This window comes from Pediculus humanus, genomic scaffold, assembly GCF_000006295.1.
Source record: "Pediculus humanus corporis 1103172108298 genomic scaffold, whole genome shotgun sequence".
NCBI lineage: Eukaryota > Metazoa > Arthropoda > Insecta > Psocodea > Pediculidae > Pediculus > Pediculus humanus.
The window spans coordinates 260505-284139 of record NW_002987867.1 but is presented as its reverse complement, the minus strand read 5'-3'; the positions used below and the strand labels follow the sequence as shown (position 1 = coordinate 284139).

At 29.9% G+C, this 23635-nt stretch overlaps 3 protein-coding genes across 3 annotated transcripts; all 3 read right to left on the bottom strand.

The window, feature by feature from the left end:
• Positions 1 to 2006: 2006 nt before the first annotated feature.
• On the bottom strand, positions 2007 to 3151 carry Phum_PHUM562250 (uncharacterized protein; the record flags this gene model as incomplete). Its single annotated transcript, XM_002431912.1, has 3 exons — positions 2007 to 2060; positions 2342 to 2418; positions 2584 to 3151. 3 exons carry the CDS (start codon positions 3149 to 3151, stop codon positions 2007 to 2009), a joined length of 699 nt encoding a protein of 232 aa, XP_002431957.1.
• Positions 3152 to 5163: 2012 nt separating this feature from the next.
• Phum_PHUM562240 (iroquois-class homeodomain protein irx, putative) lies at positions 5164 to 6850 on the bottom strand (the record flags this gene model as incomplete). The annotated part of the gene is made up of 3 exons (XM_002431911.1): positions 5164 to 5216; positions 5335 to 5678; positions 6765 to 6850. 3 exons carry the CDS (start codon positions 6848 to 6850, stop codon positions 5164 to 5166), a joined length of 483 nt encoding a protein of 160 aa, XP_002431956.1.
• Positions 6851 to 15800: 8950 nt separating this feature from the next.
• On the bottom strand, positions 15801 to 16282 carry Phum_PHUM562230 (uncharacterized protein; the record flags this gene model as incomplete). The annotated part of the gene is made up of 3 exons (XM_002431910.1): positions 15801 to 15923; positions 15973 to 16031; positions 16258 to 16282. 3 exons carry the CDS (start codon positions 16280 to 16282, stop codon positions 15801 to 15803), a joined length of 207 nt encoding a protein of 68 aa, XP_002431955.1.
• Between the last annotated feature and the right edge of the window lie 7353 nt (positions 16283 to 23635).

The window sequence follows — 23635 nt, the reverse complement described above, 5'->3', positions numbered from 1 at the left end:
CCCTTCCTCCTCCTCCTCCCTCCCACGAAAAAAAAAAACACGTGCATTATATATATTTTTCAATGCTGCCAACGTACATATATATATATAAAAACCAAAACGCGAAAATTTTTTTTTCTTTTTCTTTACGTGTTTCGTGTTTAGCGTTTGTTGAGGGTAAAATAAAAAAAATTTTTTTAAAAATAAAATTAACCCTTTTATTATTATTTTTTTTTTCTCCCCCCCTCCTCCACCCGATGAAATTTAAGGGTTGTTTTTTAAATTAATAGCTTTTGAAAGAAAGTTAAAAAGAAGGAGAAATGAAATTTAATGACGATGGCGGCGGCGGTGGCGGTGGCGAAAAAATCCCGAAAATTAAAAAAAAGAAAAAAAAATTATTAACACTAAATTTACATACGAGTTTCGTGTTTAAATTATTATTATTATTATTATTATTATTATTATTATTATTATTATTATTATTATTATTATTATTATTATTATTATTTTATTAGGTTTTCGAAATTAATTTTTTGCTTTTTTTTTTTGTTAATCGAATAAAGTAAAAATGGCGACAACAACAAGCAACAGCGCGAAAGAGATAGAAAAAAAAAGATTCATTCATAACTAAATTAAAAAAAAATTGACTTTGTGTTATTATTATTTTATTATACGCACAATCGATCGAGGGGTAGTGTTGCCAACATAATAATAATTTTTTTATTACGTATTTGAAAAGGAAAATTCTAGAAGGTTTGTTTTTTTTTTCGGCGGATGTTTCGGTGCGAAAAAAAAAATCATCATCGGAATGTAACGCATGTTACGTTTTACATAAAATTTAAATTTATTATAATAATTTTCGGAAGGTCGAACGGTAACAACAACGATAGAGGTCAAAGGTCAGTTATATTTTTCAAACGAATCAAATGTCAATATATATATTACGAATATTTTTCTTTTTTTTTTTACTTTTTTTTTCGCACACGTCAAGGGGAAATGTAATTTGTGATAAAACATAACAAAACAAAACAAACGAACAAACAAACAAATGTTTTTGTTCGCCATAGAGAAAATTTATTAACACGTGAAAACATAACAAAAACACGGCCCGTGAGAAATATTCAAACGATTTGAAAATGTTTTCATTCGACGAAAGAATAAAAAAAAAAAAAAAAAAATTTCCTATAAACTATAATTAAAGTGAGAGAGAGGGGGGGGGAATGATTGAGAAAGAAAATATTTAATCACGTGACATAGAAAAAAATAAACACAAAACACGTGTGAAATTGATTTTTAATTTTTCCGAATACAATCAACGATTGGTAAAATTCATGTGTACGGACACGTACATATATAAATATCGCAATTATCGATATTATCGATTTATCGATTTTATCCAATTCGATGATAGTCACAGAGAAAATAAAAATGGAAAAAACAAAACAAAATTCAAACGTTTTTTTTGTTTTTTTTTTTACGACACTACTACGCACAAATAATTATGTTAATTTCGATTTAAACATTCATACACTTGTCAAAAAAAAACAACAACAACAAAAAATGATAACGGAAAATTTATCGATGATAATAATAATAATAATAATAATAATAATAATAATAATAATAATAATAATAATAATAATAATAATAATATTAATTTAATCGGAAAATAGGAAACGATGAGAATTTTTTTTTATACATAATTTACGTCACGACGCGGTGTCAAAATTTTTCCTTCGCAGTCCGCCGAATTTTTTTTTTTTTTTTTTTACGACGGGTATCTATCTAATTTCTTCTTCTTTTTCTTTTTCTTCCACGTCGTCATGACAAACGTAATCGAAAAAAATTTTTTTTTTTTTTCGTACGCGTCTGTACTTGTCTTGTGTGATCATTTGCATTGAAATTTTTTAATCGTTGTTGCCAAAACTCGAAAATGAAATGTTTGTAGGGATTGTTGTTGTTGTTGTTTGTAGCGATGTTTTAAAACGATAAAATCAAATAAAAGAATAAGTTGAATAATTTATCTCTTACCTGCGAGCAATATCTACCAACTCGACTTGAACCGAATACATTTTCTTACACTGGAGACACGAAACCATTGTTCAAAGGCGGCGAACTGAAAAATTGAAAAGAGAAGAAAAAAAATTTTTTTTTTTTTTTTTCCAAACCATTAAATGATTTTAATTAATGAAATTGGGATTTAATTCGGACAGAGAGAAAGAGAGTGACTCCGTCAGGTTTGCCACAATTACCGCAAAAAAAAAAAAAAAATGTTATTATAACAATAATTGTAAAAAGTTTTTTGATATATTTACTTTTTGAAAAAGGGTTTGAAAGCCGTCGTTCCCTCGTTTGGATTAACCGGATGTTGGTGTTGAGGATTTCCCGTCGTCGTCCTCATCGTCTGCTGTTGCTGATGCTGATAATCGTTGTGTCGATCTTTTTGAGGGCTGAGCTGTTGTTGTTGTTGTTGTTGTTGTTGATTGCTTTGCATCCGGTTAAAATTGTTAACGAAAACGTTATGATGATAAGACGTCGATTGTGGTTGTTGTTGTTGTTGTTGCTGCTGGTGCTGGTGCTGGTGCTGTTGGTTGTGATGATGACTCGTCGTGTTATTGTTGTTGCTTCCAAAACAAGAGTTCGAATTTATTATGTTATTCGCGACACTGGGTAATTTCATGTTAGGAGGAGTTTGAGGTGGTGTATCCGTCTGAACTTCCGGGAATCCAGACGGAGTATTGTAGTTTCCCATCGTCGAATGATTGTTCCCGTTGTAATGTCCTAAAAAACCACTATATCGTGAATATGATGCCGCTGCCGCCGCCGCCGACGAACTCGTGGCCGAGGGCAACGCGAAACTATTTAAACCCATCATCGGACCCGAACCCGAACCATTATTTGGCATTAACCAGGATTGCTGTTGCGACGGCGGTGGCGTTTTACACGCTGCCGTATCTGCCAATGACCAGATTTTTGGTTTCGTCGCCGGTATGGGTATTCCACAATCTTGTATTTTCATTTCTTCTTTCATTCCCCCCATGATTGAATGGTGCATGTGATTGTGATGGTGGTGAATGTGATGGTGCGTCAAAGTCAAACCGTCGGGTTTCCTATCATCCTCATCCGTTTCATCATCATCGTCTAAATCTTTGTCTATGATTCTGTTTTCCATTTTAACGTGATGCATGGAATCTATTTAAAAGAAACAAAGAAGAACTATTATTTCATTTTCCCTTTTTTTCTATCTACTATTAATAATAATACTAATAATAATGATGATTTACACGAGAAGAGTTAGTTTTGAAAAAAAAAAAAAAAAAAATATTTATTTATAAAACTTGAAATAAAACATTTGAACGAAACAAAGGGAAAAATAAAATTCATGCGGAGAGAGAGAGAGAGAAAGGGAGGAAAAGAGAGATAGAAAGGGGTAGATAAATCATTGGTGTGACGTGGGGGCGGTTGGAAAGTGAATGAGTAAACCTCTCTCTCTTTCTCCCTCTCTTGGAGGGACTTGATTGAATATTGGGGAGACCCAACCCATCTGGGTAATAAAGTTAAACTTCCATAAAATACACCAATTTATTATTCTTCAACAAAATTAAATGTGAATCTTTTACTCCATGCTGACTCTTCTTCCTTTCCACCCCCTTCCCCCCTCTTTCTCTCTCTCTCACTCTCTCTATTCCTCCCATCATTTTTTCCTTTCTCTCTGGATCCATCTTTCATCCCTTGCGATATTTTTATTTTTTTTTATTATTTCATCTACGTTCGCGACGGTTTCTCGTATCGTATCGTATTGTGCAATCCATGATTACTTTATCATTTTTTTTTTGAACTTGGACAAACAAACAAACAAACGAGTAAAACAAAATAAAAGTACTACCGCGATTGTTACTGTAGCATTCGTAAAAAAAAATACAAAAAAAATTTTTTTTCCCCCCCTTGAAAACAAACGAATTATAAAAAAAAAACGTAATTTTTTTTTGTCGTGTCGTGTCTTTAGAAAACGTAACTCACGAATAAACGTTAAAAAAAATAAATAAACGATTTCGTCAAAATTAAAAAAAAAAAAAAGAAAATTAAACAATCATGAAAACATCGACAAATTTTTTTTTTCTTTTTTTTTTTTTTTTTTTTTTTTTTATACGCGCGTAAAGAAAACAAAAACAAACATTTCGAATTGGCGAAATCGTGACGTTTTATTGTTTGCATTTGTTGTTGATTTGTATCGTAAATAAAAAAAAAATTATATTAAAACAAAAACAAACGGATTTCACTTCGTTAAACATACAAAAACAACAACAACAACAACATGAAAATTTCTTTTTTTTTTTGGGTTGTTACACGAATTTTATCTTAAGGTGTTGAAAACAAATGAATTGTTGTTGTTGTTTGTGTTTGCCATCGATTATGATTTAGTTAAAAAAAAAAAAAAAAAAAAAAAACAAAAAAAGAAATTTAGGTACATTAAATTGTTGGAGCACGTTTCCTTATTATTATTATTATTAAGTTTTTTTTTTTTTTACTTCGTAGCAAATTTAAACCCGAGGCGGAACAAACAAAAAAAAAACACGATCGAACTGTTAAAGCAATTAATTCCGGTCAACATACAAATCCCTCGGGTTGTTGTTTGTATCAATATGATCAAGTAATTATTTTTATGTATTAATAATAATAATAATTCCTATTAATATTTTTGGGTGGCATAACATAATTGACCTCTCTTTCTCAGAAAACACATTTTGCAAAAAAAAAAAAAACAAGAGTAGTGTTTGTAGGAAAAGAAAGAAAACGACGATGATGGACGCGTGACTACAAACAAGCATCCCGCTGGTTGTTTAAAAGGGACAAAAGCGGTGGAAACAACCTCGGAAACCGACGGTTACACTTCCGGGAACAAAGTGGTACCCTTTTTCATTTATATTCGCTACACATAATTGCAAACGTTCGATTTTCTTTTCCTCCGTCGGTGTCGGCCTACTACGAACAAACGAAAAGTGAGTTGTGTTGGAAAATATGTGGCCATTTTTATGTGGGTGGGGAAGTAAGGGTGGTTTCATTTTCATTCGGGTGAAATTGAATCGATATATATATATATATGACCCTCTCATGAATTTTTTATAACCGTTCATTTGCTTTAATCAAACACGTTCATCCGTTCGTTTGTTCTCTCTCTCTCTCTCACCCTTTTGAAAATACACATTTAGAAAATTGTTTATCATCCATTAATTTCTCTTTTAATTACTATTAATTTGATTAAGGGTAGTTTCCCGCTCTCCCCGATCAATTGGCTGCGGTACTAGTGACAATAAAAAACCGGAAATAGATTTTTGTATCTTACTTTTCACTCACCTTTATCAACCTCTCTCAAACGATCCTTAACCTTTTCCGAATCGTATGATAAATCATCTTTATCCTTATCGTCGGTGTCTGATACGATGGCATCGTCATCGTCATCCGTTTTGTTTTTCGGCTCCCACGTCATTTTATTTTCTTTTTTCAGTCTTCGCCTTGCGTTGGCAAACCACGTCGACACTTGAGTCAAAGTCATTTTCGTTATTATTGCCAACATAATTTTTTCACCTTTGGTCGGATACGGATTTTTTTTATGTTCGTTGAGCCATGCTTTCAATGTTGCCGTTGATTCCCGCGTTGCATTTTTACGTCTCGCCGCAAGATCGTAACCTGCGCTGTACCTATAAAAAAATATAAATCGATCGATCGATGGATTTCGATATTTGTAATTAAATTATCATTTAATGAAACACGCATTTTTTTTTTTTTTTAAATGTTAAATGTTAAAACGCAAAACGGAAACGGTGTTTGAAATACGTGACGTGTAAACTTTTAATGAAAAATGGCAGGAAACCGTAAAATTCGTTTTTTATTTTTTCACTCGCTCACTCTCTCCCCCTCTCCCTCCCTCTCTCTCTCTCTCTCTCTTTTCATTTTACCTTTTCAAGGTACAATTAAATTATCGTTTTGAAATTTTCAATCAATTAATTAATCGTAAAATAATAAAAATTATTATTATTATTATTATTATTTTCTTTTCAAGGCGTTTATTATCTGAGAATAAGAAATAAATTCCGATATTGCCACGACGTTTATTAACTAACTACTACTACTACTACCACGACGACGATGATGACGGCGACGACGACGTTAAACGAAATACCTCAAGTTTCTTTTTATTAAGCTGTTGGGAAAACTTTTTTTTTTTTTTTAATATCCACGACGATGACGATGACGGCGATGACGACGACGACATTATCGATAATAAAAACATTGAAAAATAAAATAACGTGACAATAAATTTAATCGAAATTCATCAAACCGTTGATCGTTAAAAAAAAAAAAAGAAAATTACCTGACACGTTTTTTTTTTTTTTATTAAAACGAGGGAGGCAATAAACAAACAGGTACTACTCGCAAATATTACCATGAGTTATTATGAATGAAATTAAATTAGTTTTTATCCGTAAGATGTTCGTTCGTTTGTTTGTTTGTTTGTTTGTTGTTGAGTACTATTTGTGTATTTATTATTATTATTATTATTATTATTATTATCAAAACAATTAACAAAATGAAACGATTAAGAAAATTCATTGAATTGTATAAGAAAACAATAAATCGATCGAGTGTTTTAATTAATGACACGACAAAATAAAAAAAAAAAAATTTTTATTTTTATTTTTTCATAGTCTAACCGATTACCAATCAATTACCGTTAAATCATTTTCTCTCTCTCTCACTCCCTCTTTCTCTTTTCCTCGTACAACCTCGTTGAGAAAAAAACTTTTGCAAATTTTTTTTTTTTTTTTAAAGTTGGATTTCCTGCCGATTGATCGTCACGTCGGTTTATCATTGTCTCTTACGTTAATTTATTATCATTATTTTTTGGGTACGGCTCATATTGTTTGTTTGTTAGGAAACAAACACGTTTTTTTTTTAAACGATATAAAAAAAATCTTTCGCGACAAACAAATCTCGATATTAAATATAACAAACGATCAATATTGTTTAAATCCGCGAGTTAATCAATTAAATATCAATGAACAAAAAAAAAAAAGCAGCAACAGGAAAACAATAAAAGGCAAACAGACATAGAGTAGTCGTCGTTGTTTGTTTTCGTTTGTTGTTTTTGTTTTTGTCACTCTTATCAAATTATAAAATATAATCAATATGGTTTTTTTTTTCAACAAAAATTTTTTTTTTTTTTACAAGTGTTTGTTTTAAATATTTTTATTATTAAACAATTTCGTTTTTTTTTCGTTTGTTGTTTGTTGTTTTCGTCGTAGTCGTCGTTAAAAAAAAAAAAAAAAAAAAAAAAAAAAAAAAAAAAAGTATCAAGTTATTTTATTTTTCAATATGTAAAACGAGTTTGTTCACAACGATCATCACGTTCGGATAATTTTTTGTTTTTTAAATTATTATTATTATTATTAATAACAATAATGATCACGATAATGATAATGATGATGATGATCGTAATGATTTTAATGATAATAATAATAAATTTGACTATAATAAAATTGTGTAAATTTTTTTTTTTTTACTGGAAAAATTATCTAAAATTATATTATTGAAATAAATTTGGATTATTATTATTATTATTATTATTATTATTATTATTATTATTATTATTATTATTATTATTATTATTATTATTATTATTATTGTTGTTGTTGTTGTTGTTGTTGTTTTGGTTTTTTTTTGGAAATTTAAAAGTCTGGAAAAAATGCATTAAAAAAAAAAAAAGTAAAAGGAAGATAAAAAAAATGAGCGACTACACGATTCTCTATTAAATTTAAATTTCTCGAATTTTGTTTTTAGTTCCCGTTGTTGTTGTTTGTTTGTTTGTTTTTCAGTTTCCACGTTTTAAACGTTTTTTTTGTTTGTTTGTTCGTTTAAAAAGCAGTCGATCGGCTCGTGTATTTTACTAGATTTTTATAAATTTCTATAAGATATCAATCGATTCAATAAATTACAATCGATTTTTTTTCTTTTTTTAATTAACAGTAAAAAGTAAAAGGAGAGAAAAAGAGAGAGTGAGAGTGAAAGGGAGAAAGAAATAGAGAAAAAGAATGAGCGAGAGAAAGAAAAAGAGAGGAAGAGAAACAAAAAGAACCTTTTAAAAAAAATTAAGGAAACTTTTTTTTTTGTTTTTTCTTTTCTCTTTAAAAAAAATCTATATCCCGTGGAAAATAAGAAAGGAAAAGAGGGAGAGAGAGAAAAAGAAAGTGAAAAGTGTGCGAGAGAGAGAGAAAAAGGAAAAGGATAAAAAAAACTTAAGTTTGATGTCGTGATTAATCATTGTCAAAAACTAAATTTTTTTTTTTTTTTTTATACCGGAAAATTCTTCGTTTTTTTTTTTGAAGATTTCGCGGAAAAACAAATTTTTCATTCATATCCGGGAAATCGATTGATAGATTTTTTAGTTTTTTTTTTTTGAAACATCCTAAGAAATTATTTTTTTTCAAAACATTATTGTGTTTGAAAAAATGTAAACATAAAACAAAAAATTTATATGTTTACCTTACGGGGAAACAATAGAATAAATGATTTGTCGTTTGTTATGAGGTAAACAAACACTTAAATTACTTTTTTAAACATTTTCCACGAACATTTCCAGTCAGAAAAAAAAAAGTTTAGTCGTACGTTAATTTAATAATAATAATAATTATTATTATTATTATCATTATCATTTTTATTATCGATTGGTTTGACCCCCCACGCGGCGGCGGCAGATGCGGCGATAGAACCCATGAAAAAAATAATTTTTTAAAGAAATTTTTTCCAGTTACAATTTGTTTGTTTGTTTATTTTTTTATTAATTATTATCGTCATGTTTGTTAATGTTTAGTCATTAATCAAATCACTGTTGAATTTTTTAAACAAACAAACAAACGAGTAGAAAAAAGTTTGTATAAGAAAAAAAAAAAAAAGATGAAAAATTGTAAAAAAAAGAAAAAGAAAAGAAAAGTCATAAACAAGTTTTCAAAAATGGATTTTTTAAACGGATTACATGTTTTTTCCTTTTTTTTTTTCTTTTTCCTTTTTTTTTTCCTTTTTTTCCCTTCCGTTGCCTCCGACGACGACGACGACGCCGACGACAGAGACGACAACATAAGATAACAAAAAGATGTTTTTCATTTTTTTTTCAATGTTGAAATTTTGTTAAAACTTTTTTTAAACGAAAAATTTATAAAGAAGAAGAAGAAGAAAACCTTAAGTGTAAAACATGCGGCGGAAATAAAAACCGCGTAAAACCGGAAGTTGTTATTATGTTTGTATGCGTGAGTGTGTGCGTGTGTGAGTGCGCGAATCGAAAGTCGTTGTCGTGAAAAAAAAAAAAAAAAAGAGGATGAATAAAAGAGGGATTCATTCGTTTTTTATTATTATTTTTTTTTTTTGCCTTTGGAAAGAAAACCGGAAAAGGATATATATCAAAGGCGAACAAAAAAAAAAAGGAAAAAAAGGAAAAAAGGTTTTTTTTTAAAAAAATCAATATTGTAGCCCTCGTGTGTTTTGTGTTTTTCCCTTGTGTTGATTAGCCTTCGAAATAGGCCATGTTTTTTTTTTTTTTTTTTTTTTGAGAAATTCACCTTATCTTTTCCAGGACATGAAAGAGGCGGCCATCGAGAACTAATAAAACAAAGAGCCCGAACCCTGGAATGAAAAAAAAAAAACCTTCTTCCCTTCCTTTCCCCTTCCCTTTCCTTTTCCCTCTTCTCACCCCACATCCCGTTTTCCTCCCCAAGTTTTCCTTCTTTCGACTTGTATATTTTTAAACCTTTTTATTTTGAAATTCTTTTCCATCTTCTTTTCTTCTTCTTTTTTTTTTTTCTTAAACGTCATCTTTTACTTTTTCTGTCTCTCTTTCTCTCTCTATTTCGTCTCTTTTTAATCTTTTTCTTTCACTTTTTTCCTTTTTAAACTCTTTCCAACCATCCCCACGACTTACTCTTCATTTTCCTTTTTTTTCAAAATAAAATAGCTAATTTTTTTTTTCCTTCTCCTTCTCCTTCTCTTCTTCTTTTTCTTCTTCTTCCCTATTTTATTTGGTGATTTATCCATTAATTTATCGACATTAATGGCTTTTAAGGGTTTCCGCCCCTCCTTATCCATCCAATAGGATAAATATTTACTTTCCGATTTTCTTTTTTTTTTTTCCTTCTGCTGTTGGAATGAAATAAAAAAAAAAGGAAAAAAAGGAAATTTTCCCCCATTTATCCCTTTTTTTTTTATCTATTATCTATTCATTAATAGATAAAAAAAATAGATAAATAATAATAATAATAATAACGATATTAATAGATAACGTTTTTTTTTTTTATTATCATTATTATTATTTTTCAACGATGACGTTTACATAAAACACGATACGTACATATTATAATCGGTCGTAATTTATTTTTAATAAAAAAAAAATTTTTTTTTTTTTTTTTTTTTTTTAAAAGAAGCTTTTACTTAACTGATAACGTTATCAGTCGGTTAAAAAAAAACAAGTTTAATTAATTGATAACGACGAAAAATAATTTTTTTAGTTACCCCTTTCCCCCTTTCCCCTTCCTCCATTTCCCTCATTTCCCCGTTTATCATTCACCGGGGATTTCGTTAATAAAAACTTTTTATTTTTAAATTTATATCAATTGAATAATTGTCCAGTCATTTATTATCATTATTATTATTATTATCATCATCATCATCATCATTATCGGATACTTATTTAATAGACGTAAAAAAAAAAAGATATAAAATGAGAGAGAAAGGAGAGAGAGGAGAGAAAAAGGGGGAATAAAAAAAGAAAAAAAGTTTTTCATTTCTTTTATTATTATTATTATTATTATTATTATTGTTAAATGGAATCGTAGTATGCCGTTGGTTGTTGTTGTTGTTTAGTTTGTTATACAATTGACACAAATCGATGTTTGAAACACAAATTTAAAATTATATCACCTTTGGTTTACCCCATGGGATTTAATACATAAAAAGGTTTCGGTTGAAGCTTTTGTGCGTTTGTTTGTTTGTTAGATTTTCATTTTCTGGAATGGAAAAATTTTTCCTTTTTTTTTCCCACTTTTCCATTGTTGTTGTTGTTGTCGTTGTTGTTCATTTGTATATATAAAATGGGTTTTTATTTTATACGAGTCAAGTTTTTTCTTTTCTTTTCGGAAAAATTGAATTTTTATTTTTTTTGTTTTTTAAAACTTTTTCTCCTTCTCCTCCCCCTTTCCCCACCCTTTGTCCCTCCCTCTCCTTTCCACCGCTCCTCCCACTTCCCGTACTTGTGATCGTGATTCTTCGTTTGTTTTTGTTTTTGTTTTTTTTTTTTTTTTTAAATTTAAAATTGCGAATAAAAAAAATAATAAAAATCGAAGGTGAAGATTATGTTGAAACGCCTTAAAAAAAAAAAAAGAAATTTTTTTTTTTTTATGGTTTTGTTAGGGAATAAGCAGACGACGTACGGGACTCCCCCCTCGAAATAAATTACCGGAAGTTATAAATTATATTAATTAATTCTCGGCTTTCGTTTTTTTTTTTTTTGTTATTAAAAAAAAAAAAAAAAAAAAAAAAAAAAGCAGAAGAAAAAGAAAAAGAAGAATAAAAAAAAACTGATTGGACGTTCCCTTGAGTTATTTAAATAATTACCATCTCGGTATTATTATTATTATTATTTATTACCACTTCGTTTACAAAACAGAACAAAACAAAAAAAAAAAATCAAAAGAAAAAAAAAATGGAATTTTCCCACCTGGAAAATTGTTTAAAACAAAATCAAACATGCGATGTGTATTTTTCGTAAAAATTTTATCATTCACCCCCCTTCCCCCGTTCGGTCGTGTCATTAGATATTATCGAATTTAATGACACGGACAATCCATTTTCCATCAGTAATTTCCAAGAATTTTCTATCACTGCATAATAATAATAAAATAGGAAAAACGTTTGCGTTCTTTAATTGTACCGATTACCACACGAGTAACGTAATCGTTTTCGTATTATCGGTTATTACCACGTTTTTTTTTTTTAAAAAAAAACAATCGATCGATGGATCGATCGATTGATCGATTCACGAACGGGACAACAAACACTTTGGCATTTTGTAAATTAACAAAGATACGATGATTGATATGGAGAAAAAAAACTGGAAAACCGGTTACCGGATTTTTTTTTTTGAAATAATCGTCAAGGATTTCAAAAAAGGAAAAAAAAATCCCCTCGAAACTTCAACAACCCGAAGGAAGATTTTATATTAATTCGACTACTAAAATATTCTGCTACTACCACGACAAACGGCAGGTTTCGTTTGAAAATACGTTTTGTTTCGGTCGGTTTATACGTGACTATAATAGTTTTAATAGTTAAGGAGGTGGTGGAGGAGGAGGAGGTACTGAAGAAATCTAGGGCGGATAGATAGATAATAACTTATTTAAAAACAACCGGATAATCAAGTTGTTATTGTTGTTGTTGCGTTCGTTTGTGTTTTGTTGTCAAAAAAAAAAAAAGTCTTTAGGGCGATCAAGTGGGTGGCGTTCGATATGAGTAAGAAAAAAACGAAATCTGGATTTGTACCAAAAAAAAAAAAAATTCTCGAAGCATTCCGATCAATCAATCAATCAATCAATCAATCATTGCTCATATCGAACGTTATTAACAATGATAAATAATAATCGTTTGGGAAAATAAACCAACGAACGAACGTGTTTGTGGTTGTTTTGTGATTATAATCAAATTCTCAACCGACTTATTTAACAAAAAAAAAAATCCAACAAACGAATGATAATAATAATAACGAATATAAGATTTAAAAAGATATGCGTACAAATTTAAACGATTGTTTGTTGCGTTTGTTTGTTTGTTTGTTTTTACACGACGGTTATATAATATATTCAAAGTTTTCTGCGTAAAAAATTAAATTTTTTTTTTTTTTGTGAAAAATTATTTGAGATTCGATTGTACGACAAACGGATATGGTTGTACGCATGCGTATTGTTTGTTTGTTTGTTTCTTTTCCTTCTCCTTTTAATATGATATCGTTCTTTCTCTCTCTCTTTCTATCTCTCACAATTTTTATGCTCCGATAGTGAGTGTAAATTTTCATCACCTAATCGAATTTTAGAAAATTTCGTCGTCGTAGTTTGTCGTTTGTCGTTTGTCGTTTTTTTTTTCTTACGAGTTCCGCCTTTTTCGTTGGGTGTTTTTTTCGGTTGTGATTTATTGTTAACCGTCGAATAAATTTTCAAGGTTTTTTTTCTTTCGTTGGAAAACTTGAAAGAAAAAAAAAGTGACAAATCGGATTTTCTTACGCATTTTTTTTTTTTTTTAATGAATGCGTGCGTGCGTGCGTGCACACCCATCTTTTTTTTTTTTTTGTAGAATTCGTAAAAAATTTGTATAAAAAAAATAAAGAAAGAAAGAAAGACAGAAAAAAACACGACGATTTCAATTACTAACTTATCCGACGCCATTTTTTTATTTAATGGCTGACACTGTTTAAGTGGTCAACATTTCATTTATATTCATTACGAAATAAAAAGACACGCGCACACACACCACACACAAACACGTATAAATCACATAACAATCATCAATTTTTCCTTTTTTTCTTTTCTCTGGTTATAACTTAAAATGTTGTTTACAACAATTTATAATTTTTTTGTTTCCATAATGTTTGTGTAATATGTACTTATTAAATAAACTTCACGGCCTCGATTATTACACCGTCGGGAATTTTATTTATTATTATTATTATTATTATTATCGTCCGTCGTCATCATCTTTATCATCATCATCATCATCACCGACAACAACGACGAAAACATCTTCGTCGTCGTCGTCGTTATTATTATTATTACTGTTTTGTTTCAAACTGAAAATTTTTTTCCAACGTTTAAGAACTTTCCATTACCACTTCATTATTATTATTATTAAAAAAAAAGAAAATCAGTAGACATTTTCTTTCTCTCTCTCTCTCTCTCTCTCTCTCTCTCTCTCTCTCTCTCTCTCTCTCGCTCACTTTCACGATTATCGTGTCGTCGTTTTTTTTTTGTCAACGTTCGAAAAAGTTTTTTATTTAATTTTGAAAAATGATCGTCGTTGGTTCTCCTCTTTATTCTCATAGGTTTTAATTATTATTATTATCATTATTATTATTTTAATTTTCCGTTCCCCCGTGGAAAATGTAGAAAATTTTTCGACGTTTTGTTTTTATCATCGCGTTTATACATATATATATATATATATATATCTCTTGATAACACTTGTTGTTGCCCCGATATTTTCCGAAGAGGGAAACTTTTTTTTTTTTTTTTTTTTTTTTTGTTACTTACACGTTCGACGGCACGATATTATAATCACGATAATTAATAATAATTTAAAGTAATGATAATAATAATGATAATAATAAATTTGAACCGAAAAGTTTTAACGAAGTCATTTTTAATAATAATAATAATAATAATAATAATAATAAAGTATCGTCGTTGAGACGAAATACGTTTCGTGGTAATTTTTCAAAAAATTTTCTTCTTTATTTCCGAATTAATTTCGTAGAAAAGAGAGAGAGAGAGAAAAACCAAACCTGGGAAATATTATAATATATAAACAAAAAAATAAATAATTTAAAAAATTTTTCATCGTGGTAATAGAGTTTTAAATAAGTTATTTACACGTCGAAAATAATAAGAAAAAAATTTTCTTTTTTTTTTGGTAATTTTTTTTTTTTTTATCAGGGAAAACATTTTTAAGTATTTCGATTTTGTAAAACGATTAATCGATTTATCGATTTTCTAAGGGAGGAAAAAACGTGGTTCTAGAAATTTTTTTTCGAAAATGTTAGAAAAAAAAAATTGCAAAAATTCAGAACGCGATTCGTAGTCATGCGATTAATCTAGAAGGTACTCACACACCCCTTATCGAAATGTTTTTTTATTTTTCCGTCGCCGCCTCCGTTAGTACCACGACATTAACTTCTTATTCCACGTTTCGAAATTTTTATGCGACCTCCTTTTTTTCTTAATATTTTTATCTTTCAAATCCTTTCTTTAATCGTGTGAGGGAAAAAAAAAAATTTATTTTTTTCACGCGTTAAACCGTAAGATACGAATATGATGTTTGTCGTTTCTGTTGTTAACGTGGTTGTTGTTGTTTTCATATTTTCCACTAACCCTCCCATCCCCTTTCCCCCCTCGTAAAAGTAACAATACGGCGACGTTAATTTTTTTCGATTTTTTTTTTTATTTCCGTCGCGTAATAATTATTATTGGAATTAAGCTGTAGCTTCTTGCCCCCTTTTTTTGTTTGTTTGTATTTTGCCATTAAAAAAAAATAATGATAATAATGATAATTTTAATTACTCGACATTTGCAATTTTTTTTTTTACGCGTATTTCTTAACCAACACGATAGAGAAAAAATAGTAAAAAATTATTATTACGAATTTTTTTTTTTTTTTATGATAATGACGACGACATTTTTTTTTTCTCGTCGAGACAACAAAAAAAAAAATTAATTAATTACGCGGCGTACAAATAAATAATGATGACGTTGCAAAAATGGATAATATTAATGCGGTTAAAAGAAATCGTTTGTCATTTTCTTTTTTTTTTTTTCAAAAAGGGAGTAAAGTTACGTAAAAAACGCGCGTTTTTTTTGCGTTTGACATTTTAAATATTATAATTTTTTTTTTTTTGAGAAATGACCTTTCTGACCTTTCCATACGCAATTAAATTTATACAAAAAAATAATCGAAATGGAATCTATAAAGCAAGATGGCGGATGGAAAATTTTTAGAAAAAAAAAAAAAATTTAAACTTACCCATAAGCAGCAAGTGTCGGATCGTAGGGGTAGTATCCGGGGGTTGTTTGTAATCCGGCGCTTGTCCACGCGGACATATCAGTCGAAGAACCGCCATCTTTTAAAGCGTAAGGATTACTCTGAAAATAAATAATAATAATAATAATAATGACGAGAAAGTAAAATAACCGGAAGTGAATTGTTTTGCGGTTGTTTTTTTTTTGCACATGCGCAAACTTTTATCACACCTTTACTATAATAATTATAATTTTAATAATTACAAACGGTTAACAATTTATAAAATATTTATTAATAATAATAATTATAATGTGGTGCGCGTGTAAATATACTCAAAATCGTGGAATTAGTAAAAAAAAAAAAAAAAATTTGACAACTTTTCCGTATAATTAACAGGTACGAGTTTTTTTTTTTTTTAAAGCAGGTGCGTCGATTCGTTTCGAAAAAAAAATTTACTGACAGAAAAATACAAACAAAACATTTTTTTTAACGTTTGTTGTAATAAAACTTTTTATTTTTTTTTTCTCTTTTATTCTATGCCGCCATTTGTTTGTTTTTGAAAAATCTCGCGTTTGTTCGAAAGCTGTTGTCGTTGGAGTGACCCGTTCAGAAAGAAAAATAAACTCGGGGAAGATTTAGGAAGAATCATTGTCAGGAATTAATTCCAAAGGGATCAGGTACTCCATCGATATGATTAAAAAGTAGTAATAATAATAATAATAATAATAACGTTTGTTTTTTTTTTTTTTTTGACGCCATTGAATTCGAATCGTTTCGCGTTTATCCCTGTGAAAATCGTAAAAACAAACAGAAAATATTTATATGAACGCAAGTAGAAGAAAAAAAACAAGAATTGATGATGAGGTTTGATGACGTTCGATGGGCAATAGCACGCGCACGCATACACATTTGTCGCGCACCTGCCCGACAAGTTTTTTTTTTTTTTAAATTAACATTACCAATAATAAAACCTTTAAAAAAAAATGGGAAGGGGGGCGATTAAACCGTAAAAAAAAAAGTACCCGTCCATCCATCCATCCGTCCGTCCGTTCGTTCTTTCTCGCCTTTATACAAACGACAAACAACACACGAGTAACAAAAAAAAAAACCGTCAAGGACAAACGAATCAATTCCAAACCGACAAACAAAAATTTTTGTTATTATGTAAAAAGAAAAAATTTGCAAAATCACGCGTTCTTTTTTTTTTTTTTTTCATTTCCGACATCGAATCGTAACGGAAATTTTGTCAATGGTACTCGTCGATCGGTCGTTGGTACTTCTACGCCATGTTGAATCGTTCAATGATGATGATAATAATAATAATGATTAAAATAACATTTTTAAAAAGAAATTATTTCTTTTATGATTCGTTTGTGACTTGCTTATCGCCGTGTGACACGATTGTAAAAAGATGCAGAGATAGAAAGAGAGAAAGGAAGAGAGAGAGAGAGAAAAAGAGAAAAAGTGAGAGAGAAAGAGAGTGAGAGGTAAAGATCACCCTCATAATCTTAAAGTTAAAAGAAACCCTCGATGGAGGCATTCAAAAAAAAAAAAAAAAAATCGCACGTGTAGTATTTACTTTTCGTCTATTCATAAAACCGGAAATAACAATTTTATACTTCCGGTCGTTTCTATTAAAAAATTTTCCGATTATTCAAAAAAAAAAATCGAAAATGATAATAAATTAATAATTTATAATTTTTTTTTTTTTTTTTTTGGAAGTCGTTATATATGAATATATTTATTATTATTATTATTATTATTAGAGAATAACAAAATCGATACAATCGATCGATCGATCGATCAATAGAGATTATTAATCAAAATTTAAATATAATACTTGAAGAATTTATGCAAATAATGAATTTTTTTTTTTTTTTTAAATCCGATAAATGTTTAAAATGTTTAAACTTTATCACGACGGATAAGAACAAACAGACAGATGGACAGCCATATTGGATTTTAAACGCGCGTATTATTTAAATATTTTACGCCATTTATTATTATTATTATTATTATTATTTTGCGTAATCGAGATAATCTTTAAGGTATTTAAAAAATAAAATAAAATATTGATTGATTGTGATGGACGTGAGGTTGATTGTTATTGATTATAAAAAACTAAGCTTGATATGTTACAAAATGATTTTAAATATTTACAAAGAGAGAGAGAGGGAGGGAGGGAGGGGAGGGAGGGAGAAGGGAAAGGGAGAGTGAAGGAATCGAAATAAATAATGAGGATTAAAACAAGAAAGGAAAACGTAAGGAAAGAAAAAAAAAAATTTTAATCCCTTTCGATGGATTGATTTTAAGTCAAGGAAAGAAAAGGAAAGGAAAAAAAACGACGGCGTAATATTGTGTTACGCGCGAACGTTTATGAAAAAAAAAAAAATCATGGAAACCGTTACGGTATTTAATTTCCTGATAACACTCGAATTTGATAAGAGAGGAACGTTCGTTTAAATTGTGTGGGGGAAGGTACGGCTGGGGGGTAGTAAACGCGCGCGTGGGTTGCGAATTTTATTTTTTAAAAAAAAAAAAATTCTTTTCCCGCGTCATTTTCACGCGACTCAATCGATCGGAAAATGTTTTTTTTTTTTTTTTTAAATCTTTATCTGGAAGTGAGAAGAGCAGAAAGGAAAAAAAAAAATTTTTTTCTTCAGTAATTACACCATCAAGTCGTCGTGATTTTATAACGCTGGAGAAAAAAAAATTAATATGCCGGTTCGAGATTGTAAATAATCGTTTATAGTCTAGTTAAATGCGGTGCGCGTTAATATAATTTTAATTCTTTTCTTTTCCTTCCCCCTCCCTCTCCCTTTTCCCCCTTCCCCCTCCTTTATTATATCCTTCCTTCTTTTATTCCCCATCTCTCTCTCTCTCTCTCTTTCATTTTTTCAATTTTCAACAACGCAAAACATTTTAGTATATAAATACGATTACGACTACTTTACAATAAAAAAAAAATCTTAAATTATTATAAATTATAGTAGTTAACGCGCCATATTTTTTTTTTATATAGATATAGCGTTATCAAAAGAGAGAGACAGATAGAGTGAGAGAGAGAGAGAATCGTGTTTGTTTGCATGAGTTTTTTTTTTTTTTTTTGACTTTTCAAAACACCCTCTTTAAAGATCATCGATGCGTGACTACTCTTGATTTTTGGGTGCCAATTTAAAAAAAAAAAAAAAAAAAAAAGGAAAAAATGATATTTTTCTTTGTCAAAGGAATTCCCAAATGGAATAAAAGGAAAAAAGGAAAAAAATAATAAAAAAGAATCGGAGGATTTGTGTAAAATGATTGACAACGATTGTTAAACTATCAAATAAAGATTACGGTATAAATATATATATAAATAAAAAAACACGATATGGAAGAATCTGAATTTAATGAAGTTTCGAGTGTTGAAAATATTGACTAAACTGCGCAGGGTTTTAAAAGGGGGGGAAAAATGAAAACTCTTTATCTATCTATCTCTCTCTCTCATTCTTTCTTTCTCACTCTCTCTCCCTTAGGAAAAGAAGAAAACGTACGCAAAATCTTTTTATATAAAAAAACCCACATCCTGCAGAATGGGAATAACAAGTTTTCGTTATTTCATGATCGATACGAGATTTGAAAATGACGCGCACGTACAAACGCAGCAAGGCAACAGTCGTTTTGTTTTGTTTTTTTGGCGAAAAACAACAGCAACAACAACAACTACGGCGATACGTCGTTACGCGCGTAACGGGATAAAAATTATTTTAAAAAAAAAAAAATCTGCGATGAAATCCGACATTTTTTTTTCTCATCCGCCGTCGTCTTCTGCTGCAGAAAACATTTATTTAAACAACGAGTGCTAAACTATTCTTTCGGGAAACAAACAAACACGAAAAAAAATTTGAAGGAGAATAAAAAAAAACGTGAAAGAAAAAAAAATGATGTCGGATAAGTCATTCCTGCAGAATGAAAATAAGGTGGAAAAAAGTTTCAAGTGTGTGTGCGTGTGTGTGTGGAGAGCTGAGAGGGGAAACCGGGGGGGTGCGGTTGCTGTTGTTGCTGCTGCTGCTGCTTTTGCTGCCGCCCTTTCGCTTTGTGTTTCCATTAACCCTCTTCATGCACAATAGCCCTTTTTCGTTTCTTTCTTTTTTTTTATTTATTTATTTTTATTTTCTCTTTTTCTTTTCTTAACAATATTAATACATTTTTATTTTTTTTCACGAATAATATATTTATTATATAATATTATTTATTGCGAGTTAGACAGTTCATTTCTTCACAAATTCACCGGAAATGTAGGGCAAGGAACGGAAACCGAGGAAAATGGAGGAAAAAAATTTTTATTTTTTTATTTTTATTTTTTTTTTTTTACTTTTCGCATTTTTCTTCTTTTTCTTTTTTTCTTTTTTTTTATCTTTTCCTCACAATTTTTTTTTCCAGCCGTTGACTTACTAGTGCGTTAAGTTTTTTATTATTATTATTATTATTATTATCATCATGTAAAACTTTTCCTTTTTCTCTAGGCGAATGGAGCTTAGACGAATCGTGATATTAATTGTAGCGAGTAATGAATGTTTAGAAGATGCATGCCAAAACAGAAAAAAGTTTCGAATCCCCCCGAATCCTCCCCCTTCAAGAGAGAGGAGGGGAGAGAGAAAAAATATTGCAAAAAAAAAGTTTTGAAACTTCAGCAATAATAATAATAATAATACTCTTTTTTCACACAAAAGAATACGAGCACATACTCGCGTGTTTTTTTTTCTCTTACGACTATTATTATTATCATTAACGCTTTTTTTTCCTTTCATTTATTAGTCAGTGAGGTGTTATATATACGGTGGGTAACAAAGGAAAAAAAGGAAAAAAAAGGAAAAAAACAAATCGTCGACATAAATAAACATTATCGATTGTTTTCCTTTTTTTTTTCTCTTTCTCTCACACTCTCATAAAGTGTTAATAACGTTTTTTAAAAGTTACCCCCCTCCCAAAAAAAAAAAAATAAATAAGAAAATAAAAAAAGAAAAAGAGGGGAGAGGGGGAAGGGGTGTAAAAAGGAAAACTTTTTTTTTCTTCTCTTCAATGTTTCAATAAACTTGCAAATCGTCAAATAAAAGTGAAAAAAAAAAGGGCAGGAAAGTTTATTTTTTTTCATCTAAAAAGAATAAAAAGGAAAAAAAGGAGAAAAAGGGTCGACAAAAAAAACCCCCAAGTTTGAAATCTTTTATACTCACGCACACGCACGCACGCACACTCACGCACACTCACACGCATACATATATATTATTTTATTCGCTTTAGCAGAAGACAAGTTGAATTGTTTAATACTTTCTCTTCGGAAAAAAAAACTTTTTTCAACACTTTCACTCTTTGCATTCACATACACACACAATTTTCCATATTTTTCCTCTTTTTTCTTTTTGCCATACTTTCTCCTCCTTTCTTTCTCTTCCCTCCCCTAACCCAACCTCCTCCATTCCCACCACCACCTTCCCCCTCTTCGTAGTATGTAATTTTTTAATTTTCGTTCGGGGGCAACAACATCGAATTATAAAAAAAGCGCATAAAAAAACATAAAAACAAATTTTCTTTTCGTTTTGTTCTTATTATTATTATTATTTACACGCATATACGCATTCGCACGCGCACGCACGCACGCACTCACACACTCATATTTATTTACTTTTTCATTCTTTCTTATATACACCGCGAATAAATTTTTTTTTTTTTTTTTAACGTTTCATTTGTCAGACCGTATAATAAATTTAAGTTAATAAATTTTTATTTATTTATTTATTTAAAATTAAATAAATATTGCGTTTTTTCTTTTTTTTAACTAATACCACGAAATTTTTATGTAATAAATTTTAAAATGTTTAAATAAATAAATAAAAGAAAATAAGAAAAGATTCAATATATTATCACGATTTAAGTGGGAGACAAGCCAAGGAAGGAGTCAATGGTTGACTACTATATAGAGTCTGCTATAATTACACGAGGTTGTCCGGGTGGTGAGAGGGGGAGGGGATGGGGGGCTGGGAAGGGCCTTGATTTTACCCTTTATAAACTTTGTTACTACTATACAAACGTTATCGTTTTTAAAGAAAAATTTTTCTTTCGTTTATTTGAATTTTTTTTATTTGCGTAAAGCGGTAAATTTCCGAGTGTTGAAGGGGGTGGTGGTGGTGGGAGAAGGTGAGGAAAGGAGGAGGGAGAGGATGGGGACGGAGGGACGGAAGTAAATTTGGAAAAAAATAAAAATAATAATTTTTATTTGTTTGTTTTTTTTTTTTTTTTTTTTGAAATGAAATTTTTTTATAGAGCGTGAATTTTTATTACTCACGAAAATGATGTTCGTACGCATAAAATTTAATGTCGTTTTTTTTTTGCAAAAGAAACCAGAAAAAAAAATAAAAATGGCGACAGTATGGGAAATCGTGAATGAATTTAAATAAAAATCGTGATTGGAGTTTTTTTTTCTTCTCAACAACAACAACAACAATATAAATTATTAATTATTGACGCGTTAATTTCATCAAAAATCCACAAAATTTAAGATGTGGGGGAGAGAGGGGAGAGGTGGATAAATTGAAGGGGGAAACCGTAGAAGGGGAGAAAGAAAAACAAGTTTCGAAAAGTAAATCGGAAATCATCGCAAATCGAATGTAAATAATAATAATAATTAATTATAAACAAATATCCGGTATCTATCCTGTTATCACCACCGTTTCGATTAAGTTTTATCAACGGATCGATTTTTTAAATAATAATTATTTTATCCTAATATAATAAAAACGCACGCGTAATTCGAACAAAAAAAAACGCGCGTAAGGACACGACGGAAACAAAAACGGGGAGAAAGAAGAAGCGGATATTGAACCGGATGATAATATTTTAATGAATAAATAAAATTTATTATATTAATATTATTCGAGTTATCTAATCTCGTAAGGTTGGCAGGTGCTTTTCACGCACTTACACACGTTTACATAATTATAATAATTATTAGTGACTCCTGATCGGGAGTCAGAAAGAGAGAGAGAGAGAAAAAAAAATTAGGTTGGCCCCCCAAAGACACAAAAAAAAAAAAAAAAAAAAAAAACGAAAGGGATGATTTAAAAGAAACTCATTGATATTCAGATGGGCATTCATGTCAACCTATAAACGCACATGTCCATCGTCTGCGTGTGTGTGTGTGTGTGTGTGTGTGCCTGTGCCTTAGAGCCGAGTGTGTGCGTGCGTGTATGTGATTGGAAAATGTATATTAATAGTTTTGTTAAAAAATAGGTACAAATTAAAGTGCAGATGTCGGTCGCAAAGGGGATATCAGCCAAAAACAAGTTTTTTCAAATTATTATGACGATGATGATGATGATGATAACGACGTTGAGTTAAAGAGAGAGAGAGAGATGTTAGAATGATGAATTTATGACAGTTGAAATTATATCTCAGATACGGCGCTAAAGCAGACGACGAGGATTATTTGCACTTTACAAAAAATTTTTCCAACTACCCAACTTACGGTCCCCCCATTTAAATATCCGTTCGAGATTCAAAAAAAAAAAAAAAAAAAAACGTTCGCGTTTTACCGACACGACCCGTTAGCGGCTTAATACTCAAAAATTTTGCGTGTCGAATCTTTTTAACACGAAATCGAAATGAAAAAAAAAAAAACATTTTAATCGTAGCAGAAGAAAAAAAAAAAACTAGCGTGATTTTCGTACATTTTCATTTTTTTTCTCGAATCTCGAACGTTTGTTGTTGTTGTTGTTGTTTGCGAACGTTTTCAAACCTTTCACGTTTTATAAATTTCCTCCCCCCACCTTTCGTAAGGAGGAGAAGACAGAATGGGGTG